Source organism: Pyrus communis, chromosome 11 (genome assembly GCF_041283825.1).
Source record: "Pyrus communis isolate YQ-2024b chromosome 11, ASM4128382v1, whole genome shotgun sequence".
Lineage (NCBI taxonomy): Eukaryota > Viridiplantae > Streptophyta > Magnoliopsida > Rosales > Rosaceae > Pyrus > Pyrus communis.
Genome location: NC_142575.1, coordinates 8,928,409 through 8,952,938, shown reverse-complemented (window position 1 = coordinate 8,952,938; position 24,530 = coordinate 8,928,409). Strand labels below are relative to the sequence as shown.

At 36.0% G+C, this 24,530-nt stretch overlaps 4 protein-coding genes and 1 pseudogene across 6 annotated transcripts; 4 read left to right on the top strand and 1 right to left on the bottom strand.

Annotated features, from left to right (window-relative positions):
- Positions 1-3,906: 3,906 nt before the first annotated feature.
- On the top strand, positions 3,907-7,951 carry LOC137741448 (F-box protein At4g19940). 2 transcript variants are annotated; one of them, XM_088679396.1, is made up of 2 exons: positions 3,907-4,140; positions 4,294-7,951. In XM_088679396.1, exon 2 carries the CDS (start codon positions 4,320-4,322, stop codon positions 5,526-5,528), a length of 1,209 nt encoding a protein of 402 aa, XP_088535522.1. In that variant the 5' UTR covers positions 3,907-4,140; positions 4,294-4,319; the 3' UTR covers positions 5,529-7,951. The 2 variants fall into 2 exon arrangements, with proteins under 2 accessions (XP_088535522.1, XP_088535521.1); XM_088679395.1 differs by having other exon boundaries at positions 4,290-7,951.
- Positions 7,225-8,439, top strand: LOC137741676 (F-box protein At1g30790-like). Its single transcript, XM_068481376.2, has one exon. The coding sequence runs from the start codon at positions 7,225-7,227 to the stop codon at positions 8,437-8,439; it is 1,215 nt and encodes a 404-aa protein (XP_068337477.2).
- Positions 8,440-9,014: 575 nt separating this feature from the next.
- On the top strand, positions 9,015-10,929 carry LOC137741496 (tRNA-splicing endonuclease subunit Sen2-1). 2 transcript variants are annotated; one of them, XM_068481199.2, is made up of 2 exons: positions 9,015-9,554; positions 10,048-10,929. In XM_068481199.2, exon 2 carries the CDS (start codon positions 10,054-10,056, stop codon positions 10,792-10,794), a length of 741 nt encoding a protein of 246 aa, XP_068337300.2. In that variant the 5' UTR covers positions 9,015-9,554; positions 10,048-10,053; the 3' UTR covers positions 10,795-10,929. The 2 variants fall into 2 exon arrangements, with proteins under 2 accessions (XP_068337300.2, XP_088535523.1); XM_088679397.1 differs by having other exon boundaries at positions 9,137-9,554; positions 9,898-10,929.
- Positions 10,930-11,128: 199 nt separating this feature from the next.
- On the bottom strand, positions 11,129-15,945 carry LOC137741495 (tetraspanin-3). The gene is made up of 2 exons (XM_068481198.2): positions 15,123-15,945; positions 11,129-11,695 (listed from the first exon to the last, which is right to left on the bottom strand). The coding sequence occupies exons 1-2, from the start codon at positions 15,636-15,638 to the stop codon at positions 11,351-11,353; spliced, it is 861 nt and encodes a 286-aa protein (XP_068337299.2). The 5' UTR covers positions 15,639-15,945; the 3' UTR covers positions 11,129-11,350.
- Positions 15,946-22,803: 6,858 nt separating this feature from the next.
- On the top strand, positions 22,804-22,946 carry LOC137743944 (U4 spliceosomal RNA; annotated as a pseudogene).
- Positions 22,947-24,530: the final 1,584 nt, after the last annotated feature.

Sequence of the window (24,530 nt, the reverse complement as noted above, 5' to 3'; positions counted from 1 at the left end):
TAATTAGACTATGTTTCAATTAGTATGTGATGATATTTAATAATAAAATTACATTTATGTTTTTTATTACGTATTTTATTTTTATTCAAGTTAAAATGTTATAAGAGATAAAAAAAAAAAAAAGCTGGTTATTTTTTTTCTTTGGGTTAAACATTAGGCGGGAAATGGATGGATATAGGTTGCAAAATTTCCCAAACGTTAGGTGGGAAATGGATGAAACTCCTGATATATTAGGCGGGAAATTAATTATTATAATTTTTTTATGTTTTTGGTATTTTTAAATTACTTGATATTTTTATTTTAATGTGTTTTATGATTTTTAATCTCAATCTTTGCCTATAATATACTATAAAAATAAATAAATAAATAAAACTTAAATTTTAAAATTTATATAGAATAATAATAGAATAATAATTAATAAACAATATATACATATTCATTATATCTATTTCATTTTATGTAAGTTTTTTTTAGTAGTTTAAAAAATTAAAATCATCAAAATAGCATTTTTCTTATCGTGTCGAAATAGGTTACCCGCGTGTCACTCTCGTGTAAACCTGTTAAGGACCCGTTATTAACGGGTTATTATCGTGTGACCCGATAATGACCCGATTAGTTATCGTGTTGACCCGAAACCCGTTATTTTCGTGTCGTTTACGTGTCGTGTTAACGTGTCGTGTAATAAATTGCCAGGTCTACGTTAAACCCTAACTCATATTTTCATCTCCTTTCATTCAAAGAAAATAAAAAAAAAAAGGTAAATATCAGTTTACTACCCTCATGTTTCGAGGTTTTCAACATTTAGTACATCAAGTTTTTTTCGTCCTAGAGTCATACCTAAAATGTAAATTTTGGGACAGTTTCACACATTCGTTAGTCTTCCGTTAACTAATGATGTGGCGCCCACATGTCAATAAGGGTCCCAAGTGGATATTAAAAATATTATATATTATATATTAAATTTTAAAAAAAAATTACAAAATTACAACGACAAAAAAAAAAAACTACTCTTCTCCTTTGAACATCTTCTTGTTCTCCCTCCCTTCTTTAACCCTCCTCTCTCTCCTCCTCTGCACACCATCTCCACTTTCTCGTTATAACCGTCATCTCTCTCCTCCTCTGCACACCCTCTCCACTTCACAGCTTTTGGGCCACTCTGCTTTGCCAAAGAGTTACTGAGTCGGAACCCCGAACTGGCTACCGATCTGGTGCGAGTCAACCCAAAAACCATTCGTCTTCTGCCTTTCTCAATCCCTTCCAAATCAGTTGCTTTACAGACCCTTCACATCAAAAATCTTAGAAACCCAACACCATCATTTCACAGTCAATTACCTCATAAACTCATGTGGGTTGTCCTCAGAAGGTGCAATCTCGGCATCCAAGATCTTCAAGTTGCGATCTCCAGAAAATGAAGACTCTGTTTTGGCCCTTCTGAGAAACCATGGACTCTTTGAAACCTAAATCTTAAAGGTTTTTAGGTCAGCCCCAAAAATTCTTCTAAATATTAATTGAGGGATTTTGAAAATTACAGCCGAGAAAAGGAAAAGAAATTGAAAATGGTTGCGAGAGATGGGATTCAGATTAGGTTTATAAACTTGGCCTCCTTTTCTCCTTCTCTCAGACTTCTCCTGTATTTGCTTTTAACCGAAACTGATTTCAGAAGCATCGGCAGTGGTTAATTTCAGAGGATCACAGTTTGGATGGAAGATCATTTTTTGAGATGATTCGTTGTTTTATCTCCCCGCTTCTCTCAGTAGGTACGGGTTACAAAGGAAAGAATGGAGGGAGGGGGTTGGGGGAAGGTATGAGTTGCAGAGGAACTTTTTTTTTTTTTTTTTAAATTGAGTGGGTTGGGGGTTGAAGGAAGGAGAGGGTTAGATTTGCACATATGGGTGGAAGTCGAGAAGGGAGGGACGATCGAGGTTGAGGAAGAACAACCTTTTGTTTTTGTTTTTTGTAATTTTGTAATTTTGTAATTTTTAATATTCACATGGGATCCTTATTGACACATGGCGTCCAATCATTGTCCACGTGGGCGCCACGTCATCAGTTAACAAAAGACTTAACAGTTTGACTAACGGATGTATAAGACTGTCCTAAAATTTACACTTTAGGTATGACTCTGGGACGAAAAAAACTTGATGTACTAAATGTTGAAAACCATGAAACATGAGGTTAGTAATCTGATATTTACTCATAAAAAATATCAATGGACTTAGAAGATGACTTTTTCATTGAAGAGGTGGAAAATGACGTTTCTACGGAAGAGGTAGAAGATTATGTTTCCATTGAAAAGGTAGAAGAATAATTTGTGTGTGGGTCATTTGAATTTGTCCATCGTATTTTTGAATTTGGGTTGCCGAATTCTTTTGAATTTGGATACCTCTGTCGTTTCCATTTGAATTTGCAGACCTTTTTACTTGTTTAAATTTTTTAAGAGACAATTTTATAATTCCATATGTATCTATATATTTGTTTGGACCCAAAATTACATTATCGGCCCGTGCAATCAAGGCCGTTAAGTAGGCATAGCTACCAGCCGTTAAGTAGGCATAGCTACCAACCGTCAGATGGAATAAGATAATTTTATTATTGTTAAAGGATAATATTATGGTTTTATCATAATAATTATTTTCTTAATATCTACATCTTCTTAAACCAGATAAATAGGATGCGAATTATATCCCAAGCAAGTAGTACAGTTCGATTTGATTTGGGATGTCTGACGGCACTTGAAAGCTAAAAATGAATTTGAAATTCATTTGATCAAGATGCATGCATGATGAGTTTAATTATGACGGAGGATAATGATTACTTTTTGGCTAGGCTATGACGGTGAGGAAAGAAGACTAGGTAGGCTAGGCTATGATGAAATAAGTTCTGATGGGATAAAAATAAGTCAAAGTTGGAATAAAATAGGGTTAGCATACAGAGTCTCTATTTGTCGTCTAGATTCGCATGTGGTCATCATTCTACTTCTCAGAATATTCCATTACGAAGTCTTTGGGTGTAATTGAAATCCTCTGCTTATCGTCCGGGTCGTGCCAAGCAAGAATTGAAACCTATAAATACAGAGGTAGCGGCAACAAGAAGAGCCCTCCAATTCAATACACAAATTGTCATGCGCAAACTCTCGCTCAACGTGAAACCTCTCAACAACCTTGAGATTTTTATTTTCCTTTTTCGCCGGCACATCTTTAGTTTGGATAAACAGCACTGTGAAGGCAACCGGCGACATCTTTAGTTTGGATAAACAGTACTGGAGCCGTAGAATCAGCCGATCAAGAAGCACCTTCAGTTTGGATAAACAGCACTACTTTTCGGCCGACTAGTTATTTATCCAAGTCTCAGTCGAGAAGGATTTTCAAATCCTTATTGGCAGAGATCATCTCATTAGCCTTCTCGGCGAAGTGAGGTGTTACAGGTTACTACATTCGGCACATTGAAATCCGAATTTGATATTGAACTTCGCAGAACTAGCAGCTTTGTCTTTAGGCTCTAGAACCCGAAGAGCAAAACGTGTTCCTTCCTCGACCGCAGTCGCAAGATCAAGAAGTCAGCAGCGCACCCAACGCGACATCAACACATTTTACTCTCGGCCGAGCTCGGCCAAAGAGTTGGTACACCCCGCACACAATCGAATGACGTAGTTAGCTTATTAATTACTCGACCTGCGCGCCACGTATGCTGGGTAGTTTTTAGGATCAACAATATTAATGGTTATTTTGAGATTAATAGTGGGTGGGAAAATAGCATTTTAATTTTTTAACTTTTTAAGGTGGGTGGGATTATAACGTGGATGGGAAAATAAAACAATGTGGTGAGTCTAGTAGCTCTCTTATTAAAATATTCTTACTAATAAAATAATGAATTTTCTTATTAACCTTTCCCTTCCCTTGTTAATCATTATTTTCTTCTCCTCTCCGACTCTCCCCCGCCTCTCCTTTCTTCTCCTTCGCCGACGAACACAAGGACGAACTTCACTCTCACTTTCCCTCCTCTTTCTCCCTCATCTCAATCATGTCAGATAATCAAAGTCCCGAAAGCAAGGCCAGCTCAAAATTGGAACCTCCCCAGTGTTAAGCTCTTCTCAAAGGGGACAAGCAATTCACTTCTGTTCTTGAAGAGATGATCGTACTTGTAAGTCTCTCTCTGTAGATTAGCCAAGAGCGTTTTTCAGTTGTTTCTTCAATTTTTGTCTAATTTGAATTTGACCGAATCCGGCAATTATGCTATGAACTTAAGTTCTTCCATTCACAATCTACCCGTATAAAATTATTTGTGACTAGTAAGGATATCCAAGAAAGTAGAAGAGAAACATGGAATCAGCTGGCTCCGAGCTCCCAAACGAAATTATATGCTTTCAGATACTCCCAAGGGTACCGTCCAAATCCCTGATGCGCTTCACATGCGTATGCAAGTCTTGGTCCTCTCTCGTCCGCAACCCTTCCTTTGTCGATGCTCATCAAAGCTTCCACCGGAACAAGCTCACTCACCTCCTCCTCACCACTTGGAACAAAGCCACAAGGCAACAACACTTCCTCTCTGCACAAATCAACCAAGACGGAACTCCAACACCCGCCATCCACCTTCTAAACCTTCCAATGGCCAGTGATCATCGTCTCTACAATGTGCAAAGCACCAATGGCTTGGTCTGCCTTTACCTTTCAAACACCTCATCTCGTCATCATACCCTAGCATATCTTGATCCTCCCAATTTCATATTCAACCCATGCACCCGAGAGTCTATTATTCTACCACATGCTTCACCTACATACTGTAGATCCCACGTTACCTATCACTTTGGATTTAGTCCTCTTACAAATGAGTATAAGGTTCTTCAAGTGCAAACGTTCCGGCCTCACCATTCAATTCCAACGGATATGACCTTCATGTTCAAGATTTTCAAATTAGGTACTAGTTTATGGAGGCGCCTAGAGGTAGACCGTAATGATCTCCCCTTTGAACCTCTCCAGTGTCCGTTTGAAGTGCAAAGTGTGTGCATCAGTGGGGCCATGCATTGGATGCATTTGAAAGAAAATGTTGTAGTGGTTTTTGACATTGGAGACGAGAAATTCAGAGTGATCCCACTTCCTCAAGATTATGTCTGTTTTATACATCGTATTGGTTACCCCATGGGAGAATCAATAAGAAATGTGGTTGAGGTGGGCGGATGTTTGGCTCTAATAGGTGACAAGACATTGGTGAGATCACAGAATATGATGGCGTTATGGATTTTGAAGGACTACGAAAATCAAGTGTGGATTAGGGAGGCTATCACGTTTCCCCTTCGTTGGAGGGCGTTAGGATGCCCCGTTCCATTGCGAACCATTCACAATGGTGAGCTCCTCCTCCAATCTATTGAATTACATGTGCATGAACCGCCGGACCATGTGAGAGTGCATGTGTACAATATGGAGAGTAAAAGCTTTAGGGAAAGTGAAATTGGCCTACCCTGGACATTTCTTAACGATGCTCGATTGAAGTTAGTTGTGGGTTATGATGATAACATTGTGCCCTTACGATGAGATGCGATGGCCTATTGGATCGTCTGAATCAAATGCCATACATTGGTATGTATTCTGTTTTGCCTGCTGTTTAATCTTATCGAACCTTGTAATTTTGATTGGTCTTGATATGGCCATGTAATGTTCTCTGTAATTTTATTTGGGTTGGTTGTTATAAAAATCTCATGTGACATACATTTCAGAAGAAGAAAAAAAGTAGATCTTTTTCATGCTACAAGAATTTTGACAGAATTATTAACGAATTTGAACCTTGTAAAGTGAGACATATAAACTGCATAGTCAGATGTTCAAACTTTGAATCGGATAGAGTGTGACAAATAGTAACCTAGTGGAAGGTCATGAACCTGCAATTAATATTACTTTCATTTTTTGAATTTTGAAATAAGTTATTTTTGTATTTTGTTGGGGTTTTCGAGCTAGTTCACCAAAGCAGCTAAACTGCATGGTCAGCATGCGCATATAGAAATACATTCAAACTTAGAACTTGTCTATTCTTCAGATATAAACTATGAACTTTGGATTTCCCAATTCCCATACTTCATCGGCCACTACAAAACTAGCTAAGAAAATTGTCTCTCAATATAAAGTCTTCCTCTTTTCTAAGTATGCGTGGTTTCACTTTAAGACATTAATCTATCATGCAAAATAGTGAATTAATTGAGGAATACTAGTTGATATAAGGCTTTGGTTTCACAACAATATTATTGTAAAACACATTTTCTTGTCGATTAGAAAAACATAATAAAGCTAGCTAGAAGTAAAAGCACACAAGTCGAAAAATGCAGAGTATCCAACCAAAAGCACACAAACAAAAGCTACAAGGTGAAGAAACTTTAGGATAGGCATGGGCCTCTCCTTGTCCTCAAGTGGCTTCGCCACTGAGCCGAATGGATTGAAGATGAAATGGAGCGAAGAAGACAAAGAGATTCAGCGGGAATTTTCAAATTTAGCGTATGAGCTTCGATTCGAGCTCGTGATACATTCCTAGAAATAGAACGACGCGCCGGTTCAAACACACAATTTTTTTATATGTACAGGGGATTTTAGCCATTTGAGGATCTTTAGGCTTCCAGCCGCATTTTAAATTATGTTAATAAAAATTGGACTTTTCATTTCACATCCCATTATTGTCATTGTTTGATCCAAAGACTCTTGAGCCTCTGATTTTATGTCTTTAGAAGCGTTGATTTCCAATGTAAACTCAACTTTCATCAATATTAATCAAACAAAACCTTTGGATTTCTCTCAAATTCTGGTGGACTGCAGAACTTGTTCTTTAAGGACTAAAGCTGGTAATCCTTATTAGCTTTGTATTGCGTCAATTGATGAGTTGTGCTAATCAAGGACTACTTTGACTAAAAAGTCGGCCATGTAATGTTCTTTGTAATTTTATTTGGGTTTAGGTGTTTATAAAAATCTCAATAGACATACATTTCAGAAAAGAAAAAAAAAAGGTCTCTTTCATGCTACACGAATTTCGACGGAGTTGTTAAGGGATTTGAATCTTGTAAAGTGAGACAAATAAACTGCATAGTTAGCATACACATATAGAAATACATTCAAACTTAGAACTTGTCAATTATTCGGATACAAAATATGAACTTTAGATTTCCCAATTTCTCCATCGGCCACTACAAAACTAGTTGTGACTCGTTACTTGTAAGGTAACTTATCCCTTAAGAAGGAAATCTAGAGTATGGATCAAGACATGGAATCAGCTGGCTCCGAGCTCCCAAGCGAAATTGTATGCTTTCAGATACTACCAAGGCTGCCGTCCAAGTCCCTCATGCGATTCAGATGCGTAGGCAAGTCTTGGTCCTCTCTCGTCCGCAGCCCTTCCTTTGTCGACGCCCATCAAACCTTCCACCGTAACAAGCTCAATCACCTCCTCCTCACTACTTGGGACAAATCCACAAGGCAACAACACTTCCTCTCTGTGCAAATCAACCAAGAAGGAATTCCAACAGCTGCCACGCACCTTCTAAACCTTCCAACATTGTCCTTCAATCAACGTCTCTACAATGCAGAGAGTATCAACGGCTTGGTCTTCCTTTACCCTTCGAATACCATGTTCCCCCATCACAATCAAGCCAATCCTGATAATCTTCTTCGCATGTTCAATCCCTCAACACGGGAGTTTATTGTTCTTCCACATGCATTTCCCAGATGCTGCCTTAGTGCCCATTCTACACATCACTTAGGGTTTAGTCCTCTTACAAATGAGTATAAAGTTCTCCAAGTACAAAGGTTTCAACCTCGTGATTCTATGACAAGGGGTATGACTTTTATGTTCAAGATATTCAAATTAGGCACAAGTTTATGGAGGTGCATAGAGTTAGACCTTAATGACCTACCTTTTGATCCTTTCAAGTGCCCGTTTCATAGGAGAAATGTGAGTGTCAATGGCGCCATACATTGGATGCATGACACACAAAATATCTTAGTGGTTTTCGACATTGGAGACGAGAAATTCAGAACAATCCCACTTCCTCGTGATTATAATTGCGCTATACATAAATTTAACTTTGCACATGGGAATATAGTTGAAGTGTTTGGATGTTTGGCGTTAATTGGCGACGAGCAGTTGACACAACAAAACATGATGGGGTTATGGATTTTGAGGGACTACGAAAATCAAGTGTGGGTTAAGGAGACTTTCAGATTTCCCTTTGTTTGGAATGAATTGGGTTACCCCGTCCCTTTCTGTTCCATTCACACAGGTGAGCTCCTCCTCCAATCTTCGAAGTTAAGCAGACAACACCCGAATCATGTGAAACTGCATCTCTACAATATGAAGAGTAAAAGTTTTAGGGAAAGTGAAATTGTTTTGCCCTCCGAATGGGGATTCCAGTATGATACTCGATTGACCTTACTTGCTAGCTTTGAAGATAGCATTGTGCCCTTAAGATGAAATGGCCTATTTGTTCATCAAGTTTTAGTTCAACGGTTAGGATCAAAACTTGAAGCTTTCAATTCTCCAACTCGATTTTTTTTTTTTATTCGGAGAAATTTATCATTTTTTTTAGTAATGTAAAGCTTAACCATGTGGTTTTTGTTATGTCTTCCAGTAGTTTGAGTGAGTGTGATATCTACATATAAGAATCAGACAGTTGAGTTAGATACTTATAACCTCCTACTACACTAGGATGTATTCAATATGTTTATCACGCACAGTTTAATATATTGCACTTATAATTTTAATAAATTGATATCACACTCAAATTTTACCGCTTATTGTTAATGTGATTCTTACACGATTTCAATATATTAGTATCACAGGCCTACTCATAAGTTCTCTAGTTACTGTGTTGGCAAAGTGGTGGGTAACACCCACTGGGTATGCCGTTTCCTGCCAAAATTCGTTTTAGAATGTTAATTGTAGAAAAAAAAAATTCTTACAAGAAATATAAATTTTGAATCAATAATCTCACCAAAATTGGCTCCTTCGAAAATAATACAAAAAAGTAGTGCTATTAACACGTTTATTTTTATTTTTTATGTGTTTTTTTTTTTAATTTTTAATCATTAGTTCAGATAAATTAAAAAATATTAAATACAAAAAATTAATGAACGTGTATAAAAAGTAGAAACGAGACTCTCAGGTAAAACTCACCGTTTCGTGAAATTACAGAAATGAAAATTTAAAACAAAAATAGGTCTTCCTCCGTGAGAAAATAGGTCTCCTCCCCCGAGCCGCTGCAATTTTGGCGCCACCGCGAGCAGCCCCGGCCAAACATCCACCATCTCTCTAACTCCAAGGTTTTAGCAAATTGGGTCGCAGACGATTCACGAATAGGATTAATCGACCAAATCGGAAATCTCCAAGGGTTTGCGCGAATTGGGTAACAGTCCTCCCTTCTACTTGTGTTGCAGATTCTCAATTCTGTACAAGGAAAGCCGATTAGCAATACGGCGCCGCATAAAACTTTGAAGGAGCGTAGTGCAGAAGCTCGAGGACAAACTTCCCGAGTGTGATTATTTGAACAATCACATCCACTAGAGAGCTTCTTCTTCGTCTACGAAAAGGTTTGCTTCCCGAATTTTCAGTTTTGTTTTCATTTTTATGTTTTAACAAAAGATATTATGGGTGGAAAAGTAGGCTACGCCTCAGTGCCTTACAATAGGTTAGCAATCACGTGGTTCAAATTCGTATTTAACGAGAATTGAACCTAAGACTTATGGGTTTCTAATACTCTTTGAATCAATTAAAATTTGTAACTTTGCTAAGTGGTGGATTGTTGGTTAGGACCTTCCTCTTCAGCGTATTCAAATCCTTCCCCTTCCGTTTAGCGTAGATTAATCATTAATGTAGAGTATCGCTAATTTTGAATCAGTTTGTGTTTTGAATTTTTTTATATTTTGATTATAGCAAATTAAGAACAGAGATTTCCAATGCTGGCAGCAGCAATAAGTTGGTTTTCGGGGCGATAAGTTGATTGTTGGGTGCATGGAGCAATGCTTGTAAGCTGAATTTCAAGGCGATAATTTGTTTGTTGTACTGTGTTTGATCTTATTGTAGGATCGAATGGGGCCTAGATGGAAAGGAAAAGGTGCGGAAGCTAAAGCACTTGCAGATCCAATGTCAAAGATAGTATTGAAGCTTCAGTCTTCTCTTATCCAATCAGATGCCCGAGGAATCTTATGCGGGAGCAGCGTACTTCTTGCTGCAGAAGAAGAACAAGCCCTTCTCTTCGGTCGTGCCTACTTTGGCCACCCGATTGTTAATGCCGATAAGGATAGGCAGTGGTTTCAGTTGGGCATGGAAGAGGCATTTTTCCTGTGCTATTCTTTAAAGTGCCTCAAGATAGCAGGCGAAGATAAACGCCTGAAGGACGATCAAGAGCTTTGGCAGTGCATGAAGTCCAAAAAAGCTGGATTTCCTGTATTTTACAAGGCGTATTCTCACCTTCGAACCAAAAATTGGGTTGTGAGACCCGGACTTCAATATGGTGCGGACTTTGTTGCTTACCGTCACCATCCGAGTTTGGTCCATTCTGAATATGCTGTGCTTGTGTCATCAGAAGGAGATGCTGAAGCAAATGGGCGATTGAAGGTGTGGTCTGATGTTCATTGCACCTTAAGGCTTTGTTTAGGTGTTGTAAAGACATTGCTAGTTCTAACTATTAGTAAAAATGGTGACGATGATGATTCTCCGTCGTGTTTGGCAAACTACATGGTTGACGAGCGCACAGTTACAAGATGGAGTCCGGAACAAAGCCGCGAGGAAGATACATCAGATGATGTGGAATCACAAGCAAGGGAGTAGTCGAAAATGGAACGAGGTCAGTGGTCGAATATAATCGTTTTTCTAATTTTACAATTTCCATGTTCATGTTGCAAGTTAAATGAATGTGTTTCACATCTGGGGAATTCAATTTAGAGTTGATTTTCTGCATTTCAATGTCATCTGTGCAACTTACACAAAAAGAGTAATGCAAACTACGTTTTCCTTCAGACGTATATGTACAAAGTGTGGACACTTTTGCACATCGTCGAAGTACATCACACTCCAACACAACACAACGCCACCACATCAAGCACCTACACTACCGCTTTCCACGTCGTGATTGCAGTTAGTGTAAACACATGCCGAAGAAAAATCAAGCAAATTGGCATCCTTTTTCCTCTCCAGCAGATGGTCAATAGTCTACAAGGCTATAGAGTACCAATAATTCACATATATAGCCAAATTATCGAAATTCAAACCAAATTCATAATGCTCACTTGACTAAGACAAGTAAGTCCTATAAGTGCAACCCCGAAAAACTTAACATAGATTTTTCACATAGATTTTTCACGTACTAAATTCTCTACCACTATAATTAGAGTTGGAAAGCACTTGGGTGTGATTTTGTCATCCGAGCCTCGCCATAGGGTTCGTCGTTGTCAATCCGACGGTTGTTGCGGAATGCTGCACAACCGATCACATAGAAGATAACTAGGATGATCAACACAACAATGTTGACCACAGAGACCTTCCTCCAGCTCTTCCTGATGCTGGCCAAGAGACCGGCTCTGCAAGAATTGCAGGAATAGCAGAGTTGCTGTTGGTCATTGCTCCACAGTGTGCAGTCCGTACTGGTCCCGGAAAAACCTGCTCCGGTGGTCCAGACGGTCTCGTTCACATAGCTATATCCACATTCTGTAGGGGGCTTGCAGCAGCCAGACTGTAGAACAAATGTGGGGGGAAATGGTACTTCAGTCATCATATCAATACAAATACACGCTCGCTCGCACGCACACACATATACCGTCCTTACGAAAGAAACGTTTCCTTTTTCTGTGATTTTCAATTACTTTTCCTTCATATTTTGCTATGTTTTCCTAATAGCTACAGATTCTAACTTGAGCAAGTGAAACAGATCACCCTTAAGTAATGCCATATACCATACTTATGTATAAATAGGCCAAAGAATAATTGTGGTCCTTGTAGTTTTGGTTGACGCTATAAATAAAGTTATAGTTCTTTGAAATTATTTCTTTCTTCTCTAGTGATTTTAAAATTGGACGTTCCAACATGTGAAGTATGGAACATGCTCAATAATACCTGAACCGGGATCCTCTTTATGAGGATTCCAGTTATCCGTCAATCTTGTTCGTTCATCGTACATCGTACGATCAGAAATTATTTTAAATATTTTTATTTAAAATTAAACACAAACAATACTTGATAAAAAATAACTACACAATGTATAATAAAAAGACACGATTCACAAATCCTCATGATCCTCGTCAAAAAGATCCGATGAGGATCCTGTTGGATAATATCTGGAACGTTGCATTTTTCCACCAAGAAGTTAAAGACACTTTTTCTTGGTTACACCAATAATGTGTGGACTTAATTTTTTAATGGACAAAGAAAAATATACAAAAAAATAAAAATAAAATAACATAAAACGGAAAGTGAGCCCAAAAAAGATATGGGAAAACTTTATGTCAAATCCAAGTTTGTTCCAAGGTGCACCATTATTGTTTCCTACCTCTAAAACAAGTACCAGACAAAATATGAGAAAAGGATGTTTAACCTAAAAAGAAATTCTGTTACCATAAAGATAACATGTGAACCTTCCTTCTTAAAACATTTTATAGGACTCTCTTGACTTCTAAGAGTTGCTCGAATTTTAGGTCGGTTGGTTTTTTACGAGTTAGCTCTTTGTTTAATGATATTTTTCTTTTAATTACATAGACATCTCAAATTCGAATACCCGTTGTTGGTAAATTACGTTGTATTTTTTAACGAGTGTTAATAAGGATCTTGAGAGAAAGTGTAACAAGGCTACAAGTGGGCTTTTCTGTTTTTATGCGCAGTGGGGTTTAACAAGTGTTATCTTGTTAACATCACTTCCACTGATGAAATGCAGACACAATTATGGGAATTAGGTATTTTATCGGTTAAGCTCCCCGCCCAGTCCATTGTGCCATTATATCATTGTTGAAAAAGCTTAAGATTGATATTGACGGTCTAAAAATCTTATAGTATGTTTTTAATAAGTTCATTTACTTTTAAGAATACAAAGAAAATTTTAAACTGTAAATAACAGTACTAAAAGTATTATGTTTTAACTTGTAATTACATGAAGAATTTTATATTATTTTAACTTTTACATGAGCCTATAAATTTAAGAAAGTTTTAACGAAAAGTCTGCAGTACTGTTTATTTTAACAAAAAATCACATTTTTAAGCTAAAAAGTCAAACCTGTTACTATTCATTTTACCTTTTTCATTAGTTTTCCTTAAATTTAATTGATGGTTTGGCCTAGAAAACACAATGTTATTCCTTTTTTGTCAAAATTCAAAAGTTATAAAAACAAAAAAAATGTGTCGTATGAATAATTGATAAATTTAAGCTCTTTACGCAGATAATTTTGTTTGTTTAAAGAAATAACTGATAAATTTAAAGCAAGATTTATTTTACAAAAGGCAAACTTATTGGTACAATACAAGAACCAATTAAAAGGTGGACTTAACCTCAAACCCCACCCCTGGTTTGTCAGATTGTATCTTCCCTAGCAAATTTGAAGGATCTCATCAATCCATTAAAATCCAAAACCAGATCTACTACCACTAACCCACAAATTAATCATGTCAACTTTAACTTGAATAAAAAACCATTAAACACTATAAGTGAAATAATCTTGTCCCATGAAATGGAACCCTAAATTATTTTTATTTCAACTACTTTCCTCCGTCAAAATTCGAGACTAAGTGTCCCTGAAATTGATCCTTCGCTCAATACTAAAACTTCAACTATTACGAACTTTGGCTTAATTAAGTTGCTTATTTGCTCCCCTTGGACCCAAATCGAACTTCTTTCCATAATTTAAATAAAGGATCATTTTAGTTCTGATCTCTAATCAATCTTATTGTTAAATTAAAACATTGTTTGTTTAAATAGTTTGTGCGAAGTTTCTAGCATTATGGAAGGGATTAAACTTCTGTATTTATGTATTTAATGTCACACAAATTATGAAATTTAAACCAATTCAAGTAGTATTTGCACAATATAATAATTACTTAAAAATCAATAATCGAGTAATATTGTTTTCCACCTATTTCTAGCACACAAAAAAAATGCACCCACGTAATTATCAACCTATATTAAAAAAAATGTTGATATATTTTAAAACATAAAGTAAATACATGCAATTAACGTGAATACGGTTAGCAAAAAAATTATGGGTACAAATTAAATTAAATTAAAAAATATGGATACATATTAAAATTTTAAATTATAGGTACAAAATAAAACTAGACAGAATATTGGTGCAAATTTTAAAAATGAGTATAAATTATATATGAAAAATAATTAATAAAGTATTTATCTTTAAAATTGACATATTATAATATGTAAATAATTTAATATTCAAATAATGACATAGACAAAAGTCTAAGGGCGGTTTGGTATTATTGTGCTTTGAAAAAAAAACTGCTTCTGCTATGCTGTGAGAATAAACAGCTGTGAAATAAAGCAACAGAGTGTTGGTAAACTTTTTTGTAAAAGTGCTTTTGAAAAGAAAAAAAAACAGTATTAGAGTTTGTGATAAACTTTTATGTAAAACAGATGTGAAAAAAAGCCAGTTTTTCAAAGTTAAGTTTTGTAGCTTCTTGTTTTTAGCTTTTTTTCATCCAAAACTGTGAAAAAAAGCTGAAGCTGAGTGTTTACCACACACAAAAATAGCTCCCAGCTTTTTTTTATAGAAGTTTTTTTCAGAATCACCTCAGTACCAAACCAAGTCTAAGAACCTTGAACAAAAAATTGAAAAAAAAAAATTTAATAATGAAAACAAAAATGAAAAATGAGAACCGAAATTATCCTTAAAACAAATTTAGTGTAGATTATCTTTTTTTTATAAATAAATAAATAAACCTCCAACGAATATGAACAAAACCCAATAACAAAGTTTTCTTTTTTTTTTTCAATAGATTTTGTTAAATTAGTTACAGATTTAAACTCACAGGAGCTCAAGATATTTTCACCAAAGTGATAAAGGCCCTTATTAAAAAATAAAGTTTCTAAATCCCATACAATTTTTTTTTTAAAAAAAATAAATTCAGATGCGAAAACATGAATAAGAATTTAATTATTCACATACCTGGATAGAGTTGAGCCTTCTGCTGTAAAACATGTCAGCAGTCTCAGGCACACCATTCACACTCCTCCCAATCTTTTGACAAGTTTTTGAGTCCCTCACACAAGACGCAATCTTCCTCCAGTAGCCATTATCCGCCACGCGGTCCTTCAGCCAGCCGGAATAGTCCTGCAGATAGTAGTCCTTGTAAGCCTTATTCGTCAACGACCTCCCGGAGCCCTTGTCAGTGACAGCGTAGGCGAAGATGATGAAGCCGATGAGGGCGGCGATGACGAAGAACATGACGAACAGGTACACCCACATGAGGAAGGTGTTCCTGTAGCACGCACCCGCGAACCCAGCAAGAGAAACCACCATGATTGCGGCCCCTATGACGATGAGCGGCCATTGGAGGAACTTGAGGCAGTCGGTGTTGTTGGCGCGGCTGCTCAGCCAGATTCCTCCGCCCAGTATGGGGATCGAGAGGAGGAAAGTTACGAAATTTAGCAGTCCAATCAAGTGGTTGCTGGTCCTCACCATTGTGGAATCTCTCTTTTTTTCTGGGTTTTTCTTTTTGTCTGCCTTTTTTTCTTTCTGGGTTTTGTATTTTGGAAGGTTTGGAGATTTGGTTTCTTCTGTTTCTGCTACTGCTCTGCTTTGAAGATACTTAAAGTCCGGATTTTGATGAGTAGTGTGAGATGCAGGTGTCCTTATTTTATAAGGGGTGAAGTGTGATCCGTACTCTCTCTCTATGCAATGACCTGACTACCCTTGTGTTTTGAATTTGTCCCAAAGTGTTCAAGGCAGCTGCTTTTCACACTCTTTCGAGTTTTTCACACGTTTTTTGTTCATATAATTAATAACTTAAACAAAACATCATACATGATTAAACAAGAGTACGTAAATAAAGAAAAATGTGTTTATCTCTTCTCTTGGTCGAATCCGGATTCTCATCAAATTCTTTTTGTAAGGATTTTAAAGATCCGTTAATTATATACGTTCATCGTACGGTCAAAAATTATTTTAAATATTTTTATTTAAAATTAAATACAAATAGAACCTGACAAAAACTGATCACACGATATACGATGAACGGATACGATTTACAGACCTCTAGGATCTTCGCCAAAACAATTCATAGAGGATTTTGTTGGCTCTTGGTCAATGGTCGATTTCAAATACATTTTAAAAGCATCTTTGCTTAAAGATAATAGATTTGCAAATACATGTATTGTTCATATTTATGTGTTTATTAACAGTTAATGAAATGGAAATGTATGTGATTCTCATTGATTTTGAGTATGGCAAACCTAAAAATGAAGGTATGAAATAACTATTGGGCTTTCCTTTTATCCTGTGCTCATTTGCTCTCATCCTCTTCCATATTCATCTTATTAAATATGTCATAAAAGTATATATATTTCACTATTAATTGCACCGAAATCCTTTAAGATAAAACTCTTCACCTAAAATTCATTGGACCTCCTTTAACTCAGTAAAACAATGTTTCGCTGCTGAAAGAAGAGCAGTAAGTGCTACTGAACCCAAATCACAAATGGACAAATGTCCTATACTTACTGTTTTTCTTTCACCAACAAAGCACAATTCAACTCAGTGTATCAAATATAAGTGATTAAAGTGTAACAATATCGGTGCGTGATTGGGACTCGTATACACCTGCGGACTCGTTACAACACAAAAATGATGGTGTTTGGGGGCAAAATGGGAAAACCAATGTGTGATACTTGTGGAAGTGGTTGTTGTTATGTTTAGTTTTGCTTAGTATATGATCTACTGTTTGACCTAACTGGATCCAGTTGTGTGTGAAGATATTTATTTGCAATATATTACACAAGGATGACATTTTACGTAATTAATCATATAACACTGGAAGATATTTTGGGCATGTTTCGGTTCATGGAGATAAAAGTTCATTCTATAAGTATTGATCTCTAGATTTTTATTACGGAAAACTAATGAAAAAAATTTGAAAACTTTGAATTTTAATGATAATGGCAAAATAAAGGGTAAAGTGAATAGTACTAGGTTTGATTTTTTAGTGTGAAAATGTACTTTTTCGTTAAAGTGAACAATACCGTAGACTTTTCGTTAAAACTCTATTTTTATTATGCATTTTTTGAATTGCAAACCGACTCTTTACAACTATGATCAACAGTATAAATACAAATTCTATAACAAAATAGTTTTTCATTGTGACAATGCTATCTCGTCGACAGTGTAAACGTAAATTCTATAACAACATAGGTTACTATTACGACAATGATATTATGTCGACAGTGTAAACATAAATTCTATAACAAAATAGGTTGTTACGTGAAGATGAGATTATATTACAAAATTATTGCTCAAAAAAACAAAAAAAAAGTTTTCTTATGTAATGCTGAAAAACAATCATACTGGGACCCAAGAGTACCAAATCCATCCTTTGATCGAAGTTGAACACTTGTGTCACGTAATCTCAGCAAGAATTTTGCTCCACACACGAATGAAAAGATCTCGTACACATTCTCATTATACACTAATAATCCGCAAGGTAAACATACCTTCCTTTTTTTTATTCTTTTTGTTGACAGATAGGCATAAGAATGTCACTAGGTCAAGCGATCATTACTATATCAACAACTAGAAAACGTCAACAAATGACATAACTTGCTCATAACTACTGAATATTGATCGGTATTTTGGGATGAAAATCCTGGAAATTTTGCATGAGCGAGAGTGATAACTTAGAGAACAAGTAGCATAAGAGTAGGAGTGGCTGATGATGGAATATGCAAAGGAGGAGGGTCCATGATGAAACGTTACTTTTGGAATATGCAAGGGAAAAGAAACTGCCGAACAAAGTAGAAGGTGGTCGGCAGTGTTGCTTATTCATGATAACGTTCTCATGTGACCTTGTGGTCAAACGCTCCATACTTATCTCTTTATCAATCAAGGGGATGTTTGATAAATGTGACAATTTGGAAACTCTTGTGAAAGTTGGCGGAAATTCTACATTATTGAAGAGCCAAGTAAAAGAGGACAAGGCACAGATGCCCAAGTAGCAAAAGGATGTCTATAAGCTTTATTTATTTTTAATAACTCGGACTATTCAATTAGTACGGGAAGTAAAGATCATAATTGTACCAAAAAAATATTAATTTTACATACTTGTCAATCTAATACAAAGCTGGACTAGTAGTTCAAATTGAAGACTTACCCTAACAAGCTCTATTAAAAACAACACTAATAGCTTCTTTTTTTTCTTTTTTTTTTTAATTTTTTTTTTATACCTGTACATGAATAGGTTTTAATTGAATTTTATAAATAACAAATTAGATATTAATTTATCATAAAAAGGTCCGCTACAAAGACACACCAATAAGCAGCAGCAGTAAGAGAGCACTCCACCCAAAGAAAAGCCTACAAGAGAAATGGAAGCCGAAGCCCACAAAGAAAAATATTTGATTTTCGTGTTGGCTACAGCCCACTGATTCGCATTCTCAATTAGACCCAAACCAATAATAGCATGTTTACTTATCAAACCAAATAATAATTAGACTATTTTGTTCTTTGTAAAACGAGTATATAATTATGTTTGTCACTTTGTTTTGATTCATTTAATTTGATAATTAAAATAATTAATAATGGACAAACTCAAGGACTATTTCGATCGATTTCAAATCTCATAGATCAACGTGAAGAGTTATACCAATCTCAGAGATCATTTTGGCTAAAAAAACCAAAAAAAAAAGAGAAAAAAAATAATGTCTATAATCTTCGTTTTCCTTCTAATTAGGAATGGATATGCAAGGAATCAATGTCATTTTAGGGTTAATTCCAGATAACCACCTAATTTTTTTAGAGTGATTCCAAATCAATCCTAATCTTTTAAAACATTCTTAATAAGTATCAAACGTTTTGAAAAGTGAACATATAGTTCACCAACGTTAATTCATGATGGGAACAATTTTAGAACGGTTTTTTTTTTTTTTTCAAGTCATCTATGAAGTTTTGAATCTCCAAATCGACGTGGTTTGGCTAAGCAAATTTAGGGCTAGACATGGCTAGCCGATTTAGGGAATTAAAGCTCCAAAAACGACAATTAGTAGAGACCAACTTTAGTATTTGTCCACCTCATCATTTAATGCTAGAAACATCAACATTTAATGTTGGTAAAGTCATTACTTAAAACTGGTGACCTAACGACCGTCTAATTTTTAAAACGTTAGGTATTTCGTTGAATTTTTTTTTTTTTTTAACAAGCAATATTATCTACACTAAAAAGGATGGGTGGGTTTAGCCTCACAATGGGTTAGTAATAATATGATTCAAATTTGCCTTTGGCGAGAATCAAACATAAGATCTTTTACTTATAAGTGAATGTTTTAAAAGGTTGAAACTAATTTGAAATAGCCTCTAAAGGTTGAGTAGTTATCCATACTTAACCCATCATTTCAATTCATGAAATATCATTTATTAACTAACATGTAAATAATAAAAAAATTAAAAAAAAAAAAGCAAGACAATCAGTTATCCACAAATAATTAGGTATCAATTCATCAATGATTTATCTTAAATCAAGTATCATTTTGATTCAAGACTTTTCTAATTTTAAATAATAAAATATATCATGATAAAATGTTTTTGGTATTACCTCATTGTTTCTATCACATTAGGATGATGTAATCACAAATATAAAAGTATATACACCCAAATACAAGACATATTCTCTCTAAATTACCATTGTCGAAGTAAAAAGGGAAAAAAAATGTCATGACGACCAGCACCAATTGGCAACAATCCCTACTGGAATCATATTTATTATTATTATTTCAGTAATAAAATCACATTCAATTTGAAATAGACAATAACCATGCTACAATATATATAGATTTTTTTAAGTTTGACCATTATTAAGGGTTTGAAGAAGAGTTCAAAATTATTACATTAATTTAGAAGAGGGGGTGTTTCAAGCCCTGGATATAAGATCCCACATCGCCCAAGAGTGTGGATCCTGTAAGCCTTATATATATATTTCAATCTCTATCCAGCACGAGACATTTTGGAAGCTCATTGGCTTCGGGTTCCATTAGAACTCCGAAGTTAAGTGAGTAGCGCGCAAGAGCAATCCCATGATGGGTGACCTACTGGGAAGTTTTCATGTGAGTTCCCAGAAACAAAAACCGTGAGGGCGTGGTCGGGGCTCAAAACGGACAATATCGTGCTACGGTGGAGCCAATCCCTAGCCGGATGTGTGCCGACGAGGACGTCGGGCCCTTAAGGGGGTGGATTGTAAGATCCTACATCGCCCAGAGGTGTGGATCTTGTAAGCCTTATATGTATATTCTCATCTTTACCTAGCACGAGGCTTTTTGGGAGTTCACTAGTTTCGGGTTCCATTGGACTCCGAAGTTAAGCGAGTAGCGCACGACAGAAATCACATGATGGGTGACCCACTAGAAAGTTCTTGTGTGAGTTCCCAGAAACAAAAACCGTGAAGACGTGGTCGGGGCCTAAAACAGACAATATCGTGCTACGGTGGTGGAGCGGGCCTGGGATGTGGTGCACCTCAGGTTGGGATGTGACACAAGGGGCAGGTAGAAATCCAAAACTTTATCCACTAAAATATTGAACAATATGCTGAATTGTAGTTTTAACAACTGATACAAAATTAGGTATCAAATGTTTCTTTAGCAATATTGTCGTAACCATCAGAATCGCAAATAATAAATGGAATTTACTTGGTTCCTTAATAAATGAAGAGGAGTTCTTCCTCAATTTATTATGTAATCGCTTCACGAATTTTCGTGCGTATGATCAAAATTATTCATATTATAAACTATTTTGTGAAGATTTTAAAGAGGAACTCCTCCTCAATTTTAAAGAGCCAAGCCTCCATTTTAATAAAACAAGCTGAAAAGATTACAAACTTTGACCACACAAGATATACTTGGTTATTTACTAAAACCCCTTTTGCAGGAAAATGATTTATGAAACAGATTTAATGTCAATGTCGTTCGGAACAATTAATGTAACATCCCACATCGTCCAGGGGAGTGGATTCTGTAAACCTTGTATGTATATTCTCAACTCTACCTAGCACGAGGCCTTTTGGGAGCTCACTGGTTTTCGAAGTTCATTGGAACTCTGAAGTTAAGCGAGTTCGGGCGAGAGTAATCCCAGGATGGGTGACGCATTAGGAAGTTCTCATGTGAGTTCCCATAAACAAAACCGTGAGGGCGTGATCGGGGCCCAAAGCGGACAATATCGTGCTACAGTGGAGTCGAGCCTGGGATGTGTCAATTTGGTACCAGAGACGATCCCTGGCCGGATATGTGCCGACGAGGACGTCGGCCCCCTAAGGGAGGGTGGATTGTAACATCCCACATCGCCCAGGAGAGTGAATCATGTAAGCCTTATATGTATATTCTCATTTCTACCTAACACGAGGCATTTTGGGAGCTCATTAGCTTCGGAGTTCATTAGAACTCCAAAGTTAAGGGAGTTCGGGCAAGAGTAATCCCAAGATGGGTGATCCATTGGGAAGTTCTCATGTGAGTTCCCAGAAACAAAACCGTGAGGGCATGGTCGGGACCCAAAGCGGGCAATATCGTGTTACGGTGGAGTCGAGCCCAGGATGTGATGAGAGCTCGGGCGGGGATGTGTCAATTAATATAGTACATTTTATATTATCTGAAAAAGTATGATAATGGTAAATTCGTTTTTGTAGATATCCATTTCCATTTCCAGATTTTTTTTTTTTTAAAAAAAAAAACAACCTATCCTAGAGGGTTCCAAGTAATTTTAAATTCAAATAAATGCAATCTTAATGCCCAAATCAATATTGACGATAGCAATTCCACAAGGATCAAAATGTGATTTTCTGAATAGGAAGGCATGGATTGCAATGCTTGTCATAAATGTCAAGAGAAAAAAATACCATTGGGACATTGGGACTAGACTCTAGTAAGAACTTGGCATAGAGATTGGAGATATGAAGGCCTTGAGAGACTGAGTTGGTGGCCACCAAGCACACACCTAACCAACCTGAATAATGAATCAAATCTTCATCACATTGTGAAGAACAACACATTCTTTAAATAGATAATCAATAAATTTTCAAGGGTTTTTATCACAAGTGGTCCCTGAAATTGACCATAACCATCAAAATGGCCCATGAAATTTAAAATCAATCATTGTAATCTCTGAAAATAGGTGTCACAAATCAATGTGGTCTTTCTGTCACAATTCTATTAAAAATTCTGTTAAGTGCTGATGTAGCACATAAATGGGTCTCAAAAGTCTTTTTTTTTCTTATAAATAGTCATTGAAATTGACTCGTGACATCAAAATGGTCTCTGAAATTGACATGCAACATCAAAATGGTCTCTGAAATTGAAAATCGATCAATGTAATCCCACAAGTAAGTGTCCAAAATCATTGTAGTTCTTCCGTCATAATTATGTCAAAAATTATGTTGTGTGCTAAAGTAACACATAAATGGACCACGCAAGTCTAATTAAATTAAAAAAAATTACAAATAGGTTTAATAATTTAATAGTTAATAAAAGGTTGTGAACCTAAAAACCCAGTCCTGCAATCACATCTGATCCCAGTCATCACCGTTAACATTTAGGAGATCAACATCCTCACAACCTTAATTTTGAAGAGCTTGTTTGGCGCTTTCTTGGTAGTTTGGTGACTCAAAGAACGCGAGGTCTGCCGTGAGATAATGAGGTTATAACCGAGGTGCGTCTATTGTTGGTTGAAAACTATTTCCAAACCTCCTCTTAGGCCTTTGTTAAGCCTTGTGCCCTTGAGAATTTATGGAAGTGACTCTATTTGGAGTAGGTCCTATTATAAGAAAAAAAAAATTCTATTGTACAAAAAGGTATTTAGACAACCTTTTTAAATTAATTATTAAATCCACATCAGCACATAACAAAAAAATTTACAAAATTGTGGTAGAAGAATTATATTGATTTGCGACACCCATTATCAATGACTACATTCATCGATTTTCAATTTTAGGGACCAGCTTGATGGTGCGGGTCAATTTCAGGGATCATCTTGATGGTGTGAGTCAATTTCAGGGATTATTTGTGATTAAAAAAACCCGTAAATTTTGTGGGGCCCATTTATGTACCACATCAACACTTAACAGAATTTTTAACAGAATTGTGATGGAATGATCACATTGATTTGCGACCCCTAGTTTTAAGGACTACATTGATTGATTTTCAATTTTAAGGACCATCTTGATGGTGAGGGTAAATTTCAGGGACTATTTATGATAAAAACCCTAAATTCAATTTTCTATGGGCTATGGCAAATAGTACACAATTTAAACAAAATGTGTTAGATAAGCACACATGCTTGCCAAGCTAAAATGGAAGAGAAATAGAGAGTAATATTTCTTCCTATAAAAATAGGTTTTATCCAACCGTTATGTATTTTTTTTTTTTTAAATACCAGCTAGTCATTTTGCCACACTAGTTCACATTTTTTATGTACCGGAAAGACTCACAGGTGCATTTCAAGCTCCCTATGGCCCCATCATGGGATTCACTAGCGCCAGAATCGAAAAAGAGGTTTTACCCAACCGTTCTATTGGATAATAAAGTTCTATATCAAGAAATATAAAAATAATATACAATTTATATGTGAGAGTTCCACTTCTAATATCACCAAGGTTTTTATGATAAAACTTCACGCCTAAAAAGTTTATCAACTTCAACATACTTTCTCTTATGAAAACTCTCAATTACCCTATTCTTATTGTAACATACACCTAACATCGCTATCATTATAGTGAAAATATCAACTCTTGGACGGCGATAACAAAGCCTAGTTAATGATGAACCATGAAAACAAATTGCGTTAATGATTTCATCGAACCAATCTTTGACATCCACAGTTAGTGGTCAAATCTCTATTACCCATGCTAACCACTGATTGAACTAAACCAACTCCTTAATAGAATGTTTACTAATTCGTAATCATTTTGAGAGGAATTGAATTGAGGATAAATCAAAATTGGATTCTTATGAAAGTTGTTTAGGATAGAAAGTAGAAGGTCGCAAGTGAAGCTTCTGGAGAGAGCAATGAAAGATTGAGACTTGGATCCCAAAGATCCATAATCTGTCTCTCATAGAGATACTTAGATCCAACCTCTAAAAATTCCTTTTTAAAAAGCTAAGAACATCATTAAGGAGAGGGCTTTTGCCAGCTAATCGAGTGCCTTTGCCTTCATCGTTTCCAGGTAGGCTGGGTCGATCATAACTCCCTTGACTGACCTCTTTAATCGAGTCGCAATCGGCCCTTTGTAGTAGGGTACACTGAGAGCACCTTTCAAGTCAGCTGACAAAGAAAGAAAAAAGGGTTTCATCGTCTTTTTCTCACTTTCACCTGTGATTGCGAAGGGATTTG